This window comes from Lithobates pipiens, unplaced genomic scaffold (assembly GCF_037356315.1).
Source record: "Lithobates pipiens isolate NorthernLeopardFrog02 unplaced genomic scaffold, aLitPip1_a1.2 Scaffold_8, whole genome shotgun sequence".
Lineage (NCBI taxonomy): Eukaryota > Metazoa > Chordata > Amphibia > Anura > Ranidae > Lithobates > Lithobates pipiens.
Genome location: NW_027507903.1, coordinates 680,652,295 through 680,668,054, shown reverse-complemented (window position 1 = coordinate 680,668,054; position 15,760 = coordinate 680,652,295). Strand labels below are relative to the sequence as shown.

At 43.9% G+C, this 15,760-nt stretch overlaps 1 protein-coding gene across 2 annotated transcripts in view; it reads left to right on the top strand.

Moving 5' to 3' along the window:
- Positions 1–15,760, top strand: part of LOC143962087 (NACHT, LRR and PYD domains-containing protein 3-like) — a 114,969-nt gene that overhangs the window by 74,718 nt on the left and 24,491 nt on the right. For both annotated transcript variants that reach the window (XR_013270625.1, XM_077471414.1), the window contains exons 6-9: positions 1,641–1,766; positions 5,903–6,073; positions 11,855–12,031; positions 15,614–15,692. Coding sequence is in view for 1 of the 2 variants with exons in the window: in XM_077471414.1 (XP_077327540.1) it covers positions 1,641–1,766; positions 5,903–6,073; positions 11,855–12,031; positions 15,614–15,656 (517 nt within the window). In the remaining variant the exon portion in view is untranslated. The remainder of the gene's footprint in view (positions 1–1,640; positions 1,767–5,902; positions 6,074–11,854; positions 12,032–15,613; positions 15,693–15,760) is intronic.

Sequence of the window (15,760 nt, the reverse complement as noted above, 5' to 3'; positions counted from 1 at the left end):
GGCTTGGCTCCTCCTCAGGCGGTGTCGGCGTATTCGACCAGAAGTCTTTTTATCTCGTGGGTGGCCTCTCGCCACGTGGCTCCTGATGCGATTTGCAGTGCGGCCTCGTGGTCTTCAATTCACACCTTTATGTCTCATTATTGTGTTGAGCCGGCCGCTCTATCCTCAGTTGACTTTGGAGTCAAAGTTTTGTCGGTTGAAGGTGTCAAATAAATCTTTGTTAAGCAGCCTTTTTGCCCACCCGGGTGTGTTTTGGCGAGTTATTTCCCACACGTAGGCTGCCATGGAGTCTGTCAGGAAAACGGAAAATTTATGTCAAATACTTACCGTAATTTTCCTTTCCTGATGGACTCCATGGCAGCAGGAGTTCCCTCCCAAATGGCTGGAGTAGGATAGTTACCGAACACGGCCTCTGGCAGGGAGCAAAGATTTATGGGAGTATCGTCCTATAGGGTAATGGAGGCGGGACTAAACCCACACGTAGGCTGCCATGGAGTCCATCAGGAAAGGAAAATTACGGTAAGTATTTGACATAAATTTTCCGTTTTTATATTGGTAGTCGGTAAAAAAATCAGCATTGCCATTGATAACACCCCCCCCCCCCCCCCAACACTGCAACTGATCCCTAGGAGTTTTCTGTCTATTGATGGGTTCCCTTCACAATGCCAGTCGATGGTGTGCAGGCAGTGAGGAGGTGATGTGCTGTGACCTCTAGCAACCAAGCAGTGAGCAGTAATGGTGTGCAGTAACCTCTAGCAAGCAATAAGTGAGCAGTATTTATATGCAGTAATCTCTAGCAACCAATAAGTGAGCAGTATTGATATACAGTAATCTCTAGCAACCAATCAACAAGCAGAAATCATGTGCTGTAACCTTTATCAACTAACCAGTGAGTAGTAATGTGTGATGTAACCTCTAGCAACCAGTCAGGAAGCGGTAGTGATACACTGTAACCTCTAGCAACCAATTGCAATCGCTGCCCTGATCTGATTCAGTAAACTGATTTTGAGCTGCTATTTATTGTATGTCTCGGAGCAAGTGGAGAGCGAAATTGCATGGGGGGCGGGGGCCAACAAAATGTTTGCCCAGGGTCCAATCAATATTAAAGACGACCCATGGTTCTGAAATTTAACCCAGAGCCACACTCTGGATTACCACCAGAGAGGTTAATGTAAATCATATAACTGGGTAATGGCATTTATAGGTGAAGTTCATCCAGGGAGAATCCAATTGCCTCTCCAGGGGTTCAGGAAGAAATTTTTTCCCTGATGTAGCAAATAGGATAAGGCTTTGCTATGGTTTTTCGCCTTGTTTTCGATCAACTATGGGTATAGAATTGTGTATATGGGATTTTATGATTTTTTTTTCGTTTTTTTATTGGTTGAACTAGATAGACTTGTGCCTTTTTTCAACCTAACTATGTTGATAAATGGAAACCCCTGTGTAGGTAGGATGGATGTTTTGTATATCGGGGGCTTCAAGGCCAACAATGAAAAGTCCTCATCAGGTCCAGTGTGAGACTGTAGAGCCAGAGGGAAGGCAGTCATGCGAGATGGAAATTTTTGGGTGTTACATGTTATTCTTGTTGTCAGAGGTCATACATTCTTCGCAGGAATTATCATCTCACTATTGTGTTTTAGATTTTGGGGTTGTATTATTTCCAGTAAAGATTGCCCAGAAGAGGAGGAAGCAAAATATGAAGATGGAATAAAGTCTGATACTCTTTCCTTTCTGATGAACCCGGAGAGTAAAATTCAGGAATTATGGTAAGAGAAATCTGCAATCCTATAGTGATGGGGAAATGTGACATCTTGTGATTGTTCCCGTCTCTCAGTGTTTCCTAATATCTCAGGTGTCCTCCATCCTCACCAATTGTAGAATCTTCTATCACCTGTCCTCTTCTCATCTCTTCTGCTCTCTACAAGAATCTTCCTTAATTGCAATTTCTTTAATGGGATTTGGGGTTCCCCTTATAGTAGAACAGTGACCAGGCTATGAACATATGAAATGATCATCCATATTCTTAACAAGCAGCAAATAAGCTTTACAGCAAACCCTCACTGATCTCTGTAGCTGCAGACACCATGGATCAATCCATCCTCAGTTTTCACAGAATATCCAGTGAAGTCCCCCAAGGTGGGTTTCAGGAATCTGCTCTCTCCTCTACTCTCACACTTTTGAGTCAAGCGGTTGTGAGCAGTGGCGGCTGGTGCCCAAAATTGTTTGGGGAACGCAAACTGAAAAAAAAAAAAAAAAAACATCAATTGCAGTCTCACTGTGCCCATCAAATGCAGCTACTGTGCACAGTGAGACTGCAATTGATGTTTTTGGTTAGAGTGCTTGTCCTGTGTCATTTGGCCCCCTGCCACACCAATACCAATTTCTCCCCACCCCTCTGTAAACTGACTACGGTGTATCATGGCTGCTGAGACCAGACACCGTGGTCAGTTTACGTGCCTCTATCATCAGCAGTCTGCTGTCTGCTCTCATCTCTCCTCCTCCCTCCCTCCTCAATCTGTGCGTGAGCCTCCCCTCCCCCTCCTGCTGCTCTCATAACTCTAACCTGTATACACCATCAGCACTGCCTCCTATTGCAGTGCCGCTCCCTCTGTGAATGATTTATAAATATAAATGCTGTAAATACCTAATTTAAGAGCCGAGATTGTGATCACATGACCAGCCAGTTCTCTCCACCTCCCCTCCAGACTGACATCAGCAGAGGAATCTCAGCCCCGCCCACTGCATCTCTCAGAGGAGGAAAGGAGAAAGCTGGCAAGTCATGTGATCGCAATCTCAGCAGTGAAATGAGGTATTTGCAGCATTTATTTTTTTATAAATCACACATAGAGGGGGATACTACAATAGGAGGCAGTGTTGATGGTGTATATAGGTTAGAGGGGCTTAACAACCACTTTAAGCTTCATTTGCTGGCTGGAAATGAAAATGTTAAAGGGGTTGCAAAATCATCCTATGCATCAAGGTGAAAAAACTTCTGGCAGTGACTGGCCCCCTAGTCTTCCCGTTTTACTTACCTGAGCCCCGTATTTCCCTCGACGAGGATGTGCTGTCCCTCTTTCCATGGGGTCCCCGGCTCTTGATTGGATAGATTGATAGCAGTGCAGCCATTGGATGTCAATCAAATCCAATGATGCGGGGGGCGGGGCTGAGTCTGGCATTCATGTGTATGGACGCAAATGCTGGACTCGGAAGCGCGCCCACAAGGTAACCCTCCCCCCCTCGGGAGAGCGTTTCTGTACAAAAGGCCATTCCATAATCAATAGAGCCCATACTCCAGAAATATTACCTGTCATTGTCTCACTTCTGCAGGATAGGAGTTATAAATCCTGGAAAGTCATCCCTCCCCCATCACTAAAAGAATTGATGAACATTCCTAACTTACATCATCTTTATGAGGTCTTGTCTGCTTCCTCTTTCCTCTGTCCTGGCTCTGGGCAGTAGACATGTGCACTGACAAAACAATTAGTTCATTTTCGTTTCATTAGTTTGTTTGATTTTTATCAGAAATTCTGAAATTTGAATATTTGGAAATTCAGAAATTTTCACATTTCGATTTTCGATTTTCCGAATTTTGAATTTTCGGATTTCCGAATTTTTGGAATTTTCAAAGATTTGAAAGTCTAAAAAATGTGAAAATCTGAAAAAAAGAAAGAAAGAACATCAGTTTAATCAATAACGAACTATTAAATTAACGAGTACGAATTTATCCGAAGTTACAAATTATCTGAAATAACAAATACCGCATCTAATAAAATGGAAGGGAACAAATTAATAATAAATAATTAATAATAAAAAGGTTTTATTATTTTTAGATTGTTACGTTCCATTTGTTTAGATGTGGCATTTGTTATTTCAGATAATTCATAACTTCGGATAAATTTGTACTCATTATGTTCACTAACACACAAATTTGAAAGGGACTTCCATTACCTATAATTTAATAGTTAGTTATTATTTAGAATTAAACAGATTATCTTTCTTTTTTTCTGATTTTCGAATTTCCGAAAATTCGGAATTGCGAAAACCCGAAATTCGGAAATCGGAAATTCAGAAATCCGAAAATCGGAAATTCGCAAATTCGCAAATCCAAAAATTCAAAATTTTGAAATTTCGGAAATTCGGAATTTCACAAATTTTGAAATTCGTAAAATTTGGAGATTTCAGAAATTGAAAAATTCAGAAATTCGGAATTAACGAATTTGTCTAAATTCGTAAAAAAAAAAAGGAAATAAAAAAAAGGAAATAAATGAATTGCACATGTCTACTGGGCAGTGAGTGTCTATCTCCCCCTCTCTTCTCCTGGTGGGGGTTCTGTTCAGGTATGAAGGTTATATGCTATGGACATAAACCCCCTCCAGAGTCCCTCCACAACCACATAATATACTATGTAGAGTTTTTTTGGGGGGTGCAAACAAACCACCTGCCCCCTCCCCCCATTCGTTCGGTCAAAACCCCTCCATCACACCATTCATCCTTCCCTCAGCCCCTCACTTACCCCATCCAGGCTGCGAGCATCTTAGGTGGCTTCCCCCTGTGTCTTCTCCTCTGTGCCACCCCCCCCCCCCATGCTCCTGGCCAATATGGTTGCTTCTCCTCTGGGCCAATCGAGTCGTAAGACCCACTTTCTGATTGGCTGTGAGGATATGCAGGAAGACAAAAGAGAATACGAATTTGCTATTGTCACACAAGTGGGTGGGCTCAGGGTGCGGGGCCCTGCGCCCCGAGTTCACCCTTTTTTTTTAAACCAATTAGAGCCTCGGGGTCTAATCATGTGCTTTCAAAAAAAGACATAGAAATCCATGTGTCCTGCATGTAGATTATGGGCCGGGCGCATGGACTAGTGGGGGGCGACACTCCTGCATCCCGTGTTGAGCGGCCACCACTGGATTTCCTCATTACAAACTATTTCTCCATAAAATGAGTAGAGCTCTCCTCTGGGGAGGAACATCCTCCTTATATTCTCCTTCTAGGCGGTTTTACCTATTTTTGAATTTCAGTTTTTCTGGGTGATATCAACAAGAAAGTGGACTTTTTGTCTCATGTCTGTCTGTGCTGTTAATTCTATCTGCAGATGTCTGACTTCACCAAACACTTTTGGATCATTTCCTAACCAAATTTTCCCTTGAGCCCCTCCCCCTATGTCAGGCCTTATATGCTCTTGATCAATATGTGCCCATCATTTGTTCGGATCCCAGTAATGATATGGTGGGCATTCTACTCCTGAGACACCCTTTCTACATGGAGAATAGACTGCTGGAGGTAATTACCCTTCCCCGTCCATGGATCACCATGAGTGGATTTTATTGGGTTTTCTCACCTTGATGATGGGATCCCATTGCCTTTTTCCTTTTTATCTTGATTTATGATGACCATACCCTAATGCCGCGTACACACGATCGGAATTTCTGACAACAAATGTTCGGCTTGTGAGCTTGTTGGAAATGTGAGCTTGTTGGATATTCCGACTGTGTGTAGGCTCCATCGGACATTTGCTGTCGGAATTTCCGACACAAAAATTTGAGAGCCGGATCTCAAATTTTCCGACCACAAAATCCGTCGTCGTAAATTCCGAGCGCGTGTGTACACAATTCCGACGCACAAAATTCCACGCATGCTCGCAATCAAGCGGAAGAGCCGCGCTGGCTATTGAATTTCATTTTTCTCGGCTCGTCGAACGCGTTGTACGTCACCGCGTTCTTGACGTTTTTGGAAATCACCAACAACATTTGTGCGACCGTGTGTAGGCAAGACAAGTTTGAGCCAACATCCGTCGGAAAAAAAATCCAGGATTTTGTTGTCGGAATTTCCAATCGCGTGTACGCGGCATAAGAGATTTTAGGTAGTTCCATAATATACTATCATGTGTCTGTATTTGCCTCTGCAGGTTGGATAGATGTGATTTGAATTCCTCCGGCTGTGATGATCTCCGATCCATTCTTATCAATAACCAATCCCTCACCAGACTGGATATATTATATAATAATCTGGAAGATTCAGGAATAAAACTTCTATGTGAGGGGCTCAGACATCCTGGCTGTACTCTGCAGTGGCTGAAGTGAGAATTATCCTATAAATTATATAATATTCTGCACTATTCTAGTATAAATCTTCTATTTAAGGGACTTTAGAGATCCAGGATATATCCTGCAAGTGCTGAAGTGGAAATTATACTATAAACAATATCATATTTGGCCAGATTTTGGATTAAATCTTCTAGGTGAGGGATCCAGATGAACGGTAAACCAAGACAGACTTCTGCTTAGCCGGTTACATTGGGAGCTCCCATCATAGTCCTTCAGGTCACTTACTGTTATTGGCTTTCATCCCCTCCACCCCCTCCATCAGAGATTAGACTTTATGTCTATGGCGAGGTGGGATGTTGGGTGGATGATATAAAAAACAGACAGCGGCGCACTGGGCACCGTAGACAGCTATGCCTACTAGCTCATTATGCCTTTGCCTTGCAGGTTGCTTCCCCCCCCCCCCCCCCCCCATGGGTTTACAACCACTTTAATGACCAGGTCATTTTTTCCCCATACTGCACTGCGTCGCTTTAACTGACAATTGCGCGACCGTGCCACGCTGTACACAAACAAAATTGATGTCCTTTTTTTTCCCACAAATATAGCTTTCTTTTGGTGGTATTTTATCACCTCTGTGGTTTTTCTTTTTTGTTGTTTTTTTTTTTTACGCTATAAGTAAAAAAAAAAAAAAAACTATGTATTTTACTTTCTGCTATAATACATATCCCAAAAAAATATATAGAAAAAAATAATGTATTCATCAGTTTAGGCCAATATGTATTCTTCTACATATTTTTGGTAAAAAAATAAAAAATCACATGATTGGTTTGCGCAAACGTTATCGCATCTAAAAAATAGGGACTAGATTTATGGACTTTTTCATTTATTTATTTTTTAATGGTTTTACTGGTAATGGCGGAGATCTGCGATTTTTTTTTTTTTATTATTTTTTTTTTTTTTTTTTTGCGGGACTGAAAATTTGCAGCGGACAAATTTTATCCCCAAGTGACAATTTTTAGGGACCAGTGACATTATTACAGTGATCAGTGCTAAATATATGCACTGATTAATGTATAAAATGACACTGGCAGGGAAGGGGTTAACACTAGGGGTGATCAAGGGGTTAAATGTGTTCCCTAGTGTGTGTGTGTTTTAACTGTATGGGGACAGAACTGCCTGGGACAACAAAGAGATCGCTGTTCCTGACCACTAGGAGCAGCAGATGTCAATGTTGTTACCTGTCAGAATGGGGATCTGCCTCATTTGCATAGGCAGATCCCCGTTCTGCCTCTGTACTAGGCGATCGCGGGTGGCCGGCAGACATCGAGCCTGTCGTTTCACGAAATAGAGTTGACCTGCCGCAGTATATATACTGTGGCTGGTCAGCAAGTGGTTGAACAAGGTTCAGATCTCTCCATCTACCAGACAAATGTTTCTTGTATATACACTTTAGAACTAGCGATGGGTTTGGTTTGGTTCGGACCAGAACTCCCTCCCAAACAGGGAAAAAGTTCAGATATGAGCCGCGAACGCGAAAAAATCAAAAGCCCCCATTTTGAAGGCTTACATGCTAGTTATTGGCCATAAGAAGGGTATGGGGGGCCCAGGTACTGACCTGGGGGGACATGTATGAATGTAAACCCCCACCCCAAGGCACCTTGTCCCCATGTTGATGGGACAAGGGCCTCTTCCCTACAACCCTGGGTGGTGGTTGTGGGGGTTTGCGGGAAGGGGGCTTATGGGAATCTGGAAACCCCCTTTAACAAGGGGACCCCAGATAACTCCCCCCATGTGAATGAGTATAGTTTACATTGTAACATTACCCATTCACCAAAAAAGTGTCAAAAAGAAATAAAAATTTCTTTATTAAAATTTAAAAAAACAAAAAACAATGTACCCCATATAGATCCTTTGTCAATCACAATGCCCACCGCACCGCCGGACCTGATAAAAAAAAAAAAAAGCTCTGCCTGTGATGAAGACTAACTGTCAACTGCCTGCTCCACCATGTGCCAGCTCTTAAATAGATAAGGGGCAGGACCATCTGGTGACATCACCTGGTGGCACCCCTCCATGTGATGTCACCGACTCAGCATGAACAGGGGGAGGGGCCTTGTTCCCATCAACATGGAGACAAGGTGCTTTGGGGTGCCCATGTTGAGGGCTTGTGGCCTGGTATGGTTCGGGGGGGGGGGGGGGGTTGCTTTCCTGGCCTGCCAGGCTGCATGCTCAGATAAGGGTCTGGTATGGATTTTGGGGGGGAACCCCACACCATTTTTTGTAAAAAAAAAATGGCATGGGGTTCCCCTTAAAATCCATACCAGACCCAAAGGGCCTGGTATGCATGTGGGGGACCCCACGCAATTCTTTTTTTTTTCTTGCCAGCATTTTTTTTTTATATTCAGCTGTCAGTAGGGAAGCCCACTGACAGCTGAGGAAACCACCAGGGTTTACTTCCTCTTTCAGGTGTAGTTAAAGGAAGGAGGGCTTAAATGGAAATACCGGGTAGTCGCTCACACCAACCCCATATGTAGTTCCATTCGGCCATATAATAATTGGACTATACCGGTACTTGGTAATGGAAAAACACTAATAAAATTTAAAATCAATATAATGTTTAATAAAGATATAAAACAAAACAACACTGAATTATCACTTGAAGGAGTATAATAATATGCACATCACAGTTGAGGTATTCCTGACGGGTTCTCCATAGGGAACATTCAACCGTAGAGAGTGCACAATAAATTTCCTCGACTAGTTTCGCGGGAAAAGGCCCGCTTCTTCAGGAGGATATCTATATAAAAGTATCACAGTCATTAGATAATATACACATGTAAAGATATAAGCAATACAGTTATCATAATGTTATTGATTTTACATACACAAATTCCCTATATGTTTAAAAGAGGAGGTCAGCTCACCCTACTTCAAGGAACAGGCTGCAGGTAAGGAGATCCGCAGAGTCCCCCCACGGTGAACATGGGGGATTGGTTAGCGCCGGCTCTGGATAAATAATATTATAATAATTTATCAATTAGGAGGGGTATATCTCGAATTAAGGAAGAAAGAGGAAGGGGGGGAGGAGAGAAAGAAGAAGGAGAAAGACCTCGTGACGGTGGAACCGTGATATTAGGTGACTAGAAAAGTGGGGAGGGGGGAGGGGGGGGGAAAGAAAGGAAAGGGAAGGGGAAAGGGAAAGGGAGGGAAACAGGGGGGGGGGGGGGAAGAGGGGGAGGGGGGGGAGGGGGGGGAAGGGAAGGGGGTGGGAAGAGTGAAGGTGAAATGCTCCAGGTGACTACATATAATTACCAGAGGTATAAGGTCAAAAGTGGTTAAACCATACTATTTGATATAAATATGTGAAAATTATTAGCAAATCAAACGTGAATAGTCAAATGTATATCATGTGGATTGAGCAGTGTAAAAGGAGGAAAAGAAAGAAACCCTTCACCCCAATAAGGATCCTTAATTCCAGGGGGGTTACAATAAGAATGAATCGGCTTACCAACAAGCCAATCAAGAAATCGTGTAAAGACAGGACATCAGGGTTGAGCTGGTTAAACAAACTTGTTTGTAAGGATATTGTACCGTTCGCTGAGTATCAATTACCAGGTCCACTGTTAGGTAGCTTAATGGCCATCAATACTGCAAAAGGTATATAAAACATTTGAATATAGACAAGGTAAAAGGCCGACGGGCATTATAAAGCCAAAACGTCAGGGAAAAAATTGGATAAATTCATAAATAAGTAACATCATATAAAATGGTTACCTGTCAGCGGGGACAATATCCTAAAACAGTCCTGATGGAGTCCGTGCGAACCTGTCCATTCAGCGGTCAAACAGACCGTTAAATAGACACCCCAACACACATGGCGTCTAAACGTCCGCCGGAAATCGGCGGCGTCCGACGCCATGTGGTCCGCCTCTCCGCATCGCGCAGGCGTACTAAACGATCGCTACTGCGCAGGTGCGTCCGTTCGGCGGTCTGATAGAACGCCAGAACAGATTGCCTAGCAACCACTACTTTATACAATACTTATAAAGATTTAGACCAGAGGCGATACTCATAATATGCTCTTTCAGGTGTATATGGATAAGAGGAAAGTCCATATATCTGTGACCAGTCTTCCTCAATGATGGTGCCACCTCCAGTGGGTCACTACAAAATAAAGTGTGTTTAGAGTCCTCCACCTCCGTGCTTATAAAATGCTCACCTCGGGTATTGGCCCCATATACAATATAGGTGTCATGTGCTTGTCCCCAATCTGGGGGCTCAACGGGCCTGGGGGACTTCCCGCAAGATCACCTGTCACAAGCATGGGTTCCCTTTAAGGGATCTGGTCCCTCTTGGTTGACTAGATATAGAACTCCAAACAAAACAAAAATACCAACAGTGAAGTACAGCATATCAAGTAGCCAATTGGACAATAGATAATATCACTCACCAGCACCCCTTCCTGTTTCAGTTATGCCACGTACACATGATCAGACTATCCGGAGGATGCTGGGACTGTGACATCATAAGGGGCGGGGACATCACCCGGTGACCCAGCCCATTGTCCCTATATAAGTCGCCGCACAACGCGTCCCTGTGATTACGGCCAGAGACAGCGTCGAGTCAACATCTCAAGGAAGAAGAAGAAGAAGAAGAAAAGAGAAGGCGGTGGCGACGGCAACAATGACAGAAGACCGGGTCACCGCTAGTAAAAGAGCTGGAAGAAGGAGTGGAGGCCCGGCAAGAAGAACCGAAGAGGGGGACAAGACCCCCGAAGTCGGAAGAAGAGGCGGCGGCAACAGAAGACCGGGCCACCGCTGGTGAAGGAGCTATAGGAAGAAAGCGGAGGCCCGGCAAGACGAACTGAAGAGGGGGACAAGGCCCCCAAAGTCGGAAGAAGACCCCCGGTCGGTGACGAAGAAGAAAGCCAGACTCCTCCGCTAGTAAAAGAGCTAGCAAAAGAGCAGAAGATAGCGGAGGAGTCCGGCGAGAAGACCTCCAAAATGAACGGACTTTACTCTGTGTGTGGGCAGGTCCGTTCATTTCAAAAGTCCGGCGGACTCCCGCCGTAGTCTGGCGGACTTGGTGCGCCAGAAAAGTCCGGTTGTGTGTGGGCAGGTCCGCTCATTCGGAAAGTCCGGCGGACTTTCCAGCGGTTTGTCTGCCAGACTATGTCCGCCGGATAGTCTGATCGTGTGTACACGGCATTACAGGCGGGAAATTACATCACCTGGTTCTGCCCGAGACTGTACCCGCAACAGTATAACTCCAGACTAATGCCGCGTACACGTGATCGCGCATTCCAAAAACTAATTCCATGTTTTTTTTCTGACGGATGTTGGCTCAAACTTGTCTTGCATACACGCGGTCACACAAAGTTGGTCGGAAATTGCAAGTGACAAGAATGCGGTGATGTACGACACGTACGACAAGCCGAGAAAAATTTAATTTACAACAACGGATTTTGTTGTCGGAAAATTTGAGATCCAGATCTCAAATTTTGTGCGATGGAAATTCCGATGGAAAATGTCCGATGGAGCCTACACACGGTCAGAATTTCTGACAACAAGCTCCCATTGAATATTTGCCCGTCGGAAATTCCGACTGTGTGTACGCGGCATAAGACTTTTAAGGTGGGTGAAAACTTACCTCCATTTCACAGGGGAGGTCCAACCAATATTCCATGAAATCATCCATCCAAATGTCCCAACATTTCATTTTCTAAGACCACACCCACTAATTATTTATTAGATGTGTCTACTTTTGCCCATCACTGGAAGAACATTTCTCCTCTTTCCTCCTTCTCCCACCAGTGTAAATTGCGGTAATTGGACATTATCGTGCTGCAATGATCTTTGCTCCGTTATCCCCACAAACCAAACTCTGACCTGGCTGAGGATGTTATTGTATGGTGCTGAGAAGATATCAGACTCAGAAACAGATCGTTGTTGTGAGGTCCTCAGGGATGCTGGCTTCACTGTGGAAAGAGGGTAAGAACTGTTTATATCGGAGGTAACATACTGTACATACTAAGTCTGAATAGTAAAATGTAGACAACATTGGGTATCGATGAGAAGATGGAAGTAGAACGTTGTTGGGAGGTCTTCTTTCCCCCGGGCTGCACTGTAATGAAAATGGAAGGACAGGGTGACAAAGATTCTATACAATTTCTGTTGAAACCATTGGAGGTTTCTGTAGTTGTACAGTTTACGAGAGAGATGATTGAGATTTCCTGTGCCAGTCACCGAATTCCCAGATGATGGGAAATGTATTCCTCATCCCAAGTTTTATCATTACAGATGGGGAAAATCAGATCCTTCAATAATAATCTTAGGTCCTACAATGTTCCACAAGGTTTTACCATGAAATAAAAATAACATTAATTTAATTAAATACCCCCATCCTCCAATGTATATCCAATATATCTGTAATACTGAACCAATTAGATGTGTGTTCTCAGCCTGTACACAGGACAGCCCAGCATACCAGGTATAGAGTCTGCTATCCCAATGGCTGGATGGCCATGAGTGTGATGACCCCTCATTATTAGGTGGGTAATGTGCAAGGTGGTGAGGGACTATTAAAGGGGACAACTTTTAACCCCTAAAGTGTGAGGACAGAGGGGATGGTTTGGTGTATTTGCATAGTGGGGTCATTTATGAAGAGATGAGATCACACATCCCACCATCTACATACAAACTACGTCAGATCTACTCCCAGCATAGGAGACCACTGATGTACATTGTACAGCTGCCGATCTGCACATCGTACACATTTCCAGGAAGACAGAAAAACACTTCCCATTTTATTGTGTATACAAATGTCCTCTATTTATTACAGAATTACAGATCACAGTATGAGCTCCTACTTTTCCATCACTTCTTACAGAGCAAAATACAAGCCCCCCCTTTTCCATAATTTCCTACTGAGCACAGTACAAGTCCACCCCCCCTTCCATCTTTTCTTATACAGAGCATAGTACGAGCCATCCCGCCATAATTTCTTACAGAGTACAATACTAGCCCCCCCTTTTTCATCATTTCTTACAGAGCATATTACGACCCCCCCCCCCCTTTTCCATCATTTCTTAGAGAGAACAATACTAGCTCCCCTTTTTCCATAGTTTCTTACAGAGCACAGTACGAGCCCTCCCCTTTTCCATCATTTCTTACAGAGCACAGTATGAGCCCCCCTTTTCCATCATTTCTTACAGAGCACAGTACGTGCCCCCCCCTTTCATAATTTCTTACAAAGCACAGTACAAGCCCCCCATTTTCCATAATTTCTTACAGAGCACAGTACAAGCCCCCCATTTTCCATAATTTCTTACAGAGCACAGTACGAGCCCCCCTTTTCCATCATTTCTTACAGAGCACAGTATGAGCCCCCCCTTTTCCATCATTTCTTACAGAGCACAGTACGAGCCCCCCCTTTTTCCATAGTTTCTTACAGAGCACAGTATGAGCCCCCCCTTTTCAATTATTTCTTACAGAGCACAGTACAAGCCCCCCTTTTCAATTATTTATTACAAAACACAGTACCAGCTCCCCATTTTCCATAATTTCTTACAGAGCACAGTACGTGCCCCCCCCTTTCATAATTTCTTACAAAGCACAGTACCAGCCCCCCCCTTTTCCATAATTTCTTACAGAGCACAGTATGAGCCCCCCTTTTCCATCATTTCTTACAGAGCACAGTACGTGCCCCCCCCCTTTCATAATTTCTTACAAAGCACAGTACAAGCCCCCCATTTTCCATAATTTCTTACAGAGCACAGTACAAGCCCCCCATTTTCCATAATTTCTTACAGAGCACAGTACGAGCCCCCCTTTTCCATCATTTCTTACAGAGCACAGTACGAGCCCCCCCTTTTTCCATAGTTTCTTACAGAGCACAGTATGAGCCCCCCCCTTTTCAATTATTTCTTACAGAGCACAGTACAAGCCCCCCTTTTCAATTATTTATTACAAAACACAGTACCAGCTCCCCATTTTCCATAATTTCTTACAGAGCACAGTACGTGCCCCCCCTTTTCATAATTTCTTACTGAGCACAGTACAAGCCCCCCCTTTTCCATCATTTCTTACAGAGCACAGTACGAGCCCCCCCCTTTTCCATCATTTCTTACAGAGCACAGTATGAGCCCCCCTTTTCCATCATTTCTTACAGAGCACAGTACGTGCCCCCCCTTTTCATAATTTATTATAGAGCACAGTACAAGCCCCCCATTTTCCATAATTTCTTACAGAGCACAGTACGTGCTCCCTTTTCATAATTTCTTACAGAGCACAGTACAAGCCCCCCATTTTCCATAATTTCTTACAGAGCACAGTACGATCCCCCCCTTTTCCATCATTTCTTACAGAGCACAGTACGTGCCCCCCCTTTTCATAATTTCTTACAGCGCACAGTACAAGCCCCCCATTTTCCATAATTTCTTACAGAGCACAGTACGATCCCCCCATTTTCCATCATTTCTTACAGAGCACACTACGAGTGCCCCCTTTTCCATAATTTCTTACAGAGCACAGTACGAGCCCCCCCTTTTCCATCATTTCTTACAGAGCACAGTACGAGCCCCCCCTTTTTCCATAGTTTCTTACAGAGCATAGTATGAGCCCCCCTCTTTTCAATTATTTCTTACAGAGCACAGTACAAGCCCCCCTTTTCAATTATTTATTACAGAACACAGTACCAGCTCCCCCTTTTCCATAATTTCTTACAGAGCACAGTACGTGCCCCCCTTTTCATAATTTCTTACAGAGCACAGTACAAGCCTCCCCTTTTCCATCATTTCTTACAGAGCACAGTACCAGCCCCCCTTTTCCATCATTTCTTAGAGCACAGTATGAGCCCCCCTTTTCCATCATTTCTTACAGAGCACAGTACGTGCCCCCCCCTTTTCATAATTTCTTACAGAGCACAGTACAAGCCCCCCCTTTTCATAATTTCTTACAGAGCACAGTACAAGCCCCCCCTTTTCCATAATTTCTTACAGAGCACAGTACAAGCCCCCACTTTTCCATAATATCTTACAGAGCACAGTACGTGCCCCTCCCCCCTTTTCATAATTTCTTACAGAGAATAGTACGAGCTCCCCCTTTTTTAATCATTTCTTATGCCACGTACACACGCCCAGACTTTCCGGCAAAAAAGGTCCGACGGTCTTCCCGACGGAGTTCCGACTGAGTTTCCGACCAAACGGACATGCCCACACATGAACGGACCAAAGTCCGTTCTTTTTGAACGTGATAATATACGACGGGACTAGAAAAGGAAGTTCTATAGCCAGTAGCCAATAACATAGCTTGCGTCGTATTTGGTCCGTCGGACCAGCATACAGACCAACGTTTTTCCCGCTAGGCATTGATTCCGTTGGAAAGATTTGAAACATGTTCTATTTCTAGGTCCGTCTGAATTTTGTTTTGAAAAACTGATTATCCCACACATGATCGGAATATCCGACGGAATGATTCTGTCGGACCTTTTCTGAGCACAGTATGAGTTCCCCATTTTCCATCATCACAGGAGCATTTTCTCCTCTAACACTCTCATTTTATTCCTCTATGAAGGATTAGAAGTTTTTGGATTGCATCTATAAACAGAAGAAGATAAGAAAATGGTCTGTGGGAGCTCCACTCCCCCCTGCAGGTAATACACAGATCCTGTTTAAGAGAATGTCAAGAATGGAATTGTATCCAAGTAACCTGTTCTTGACG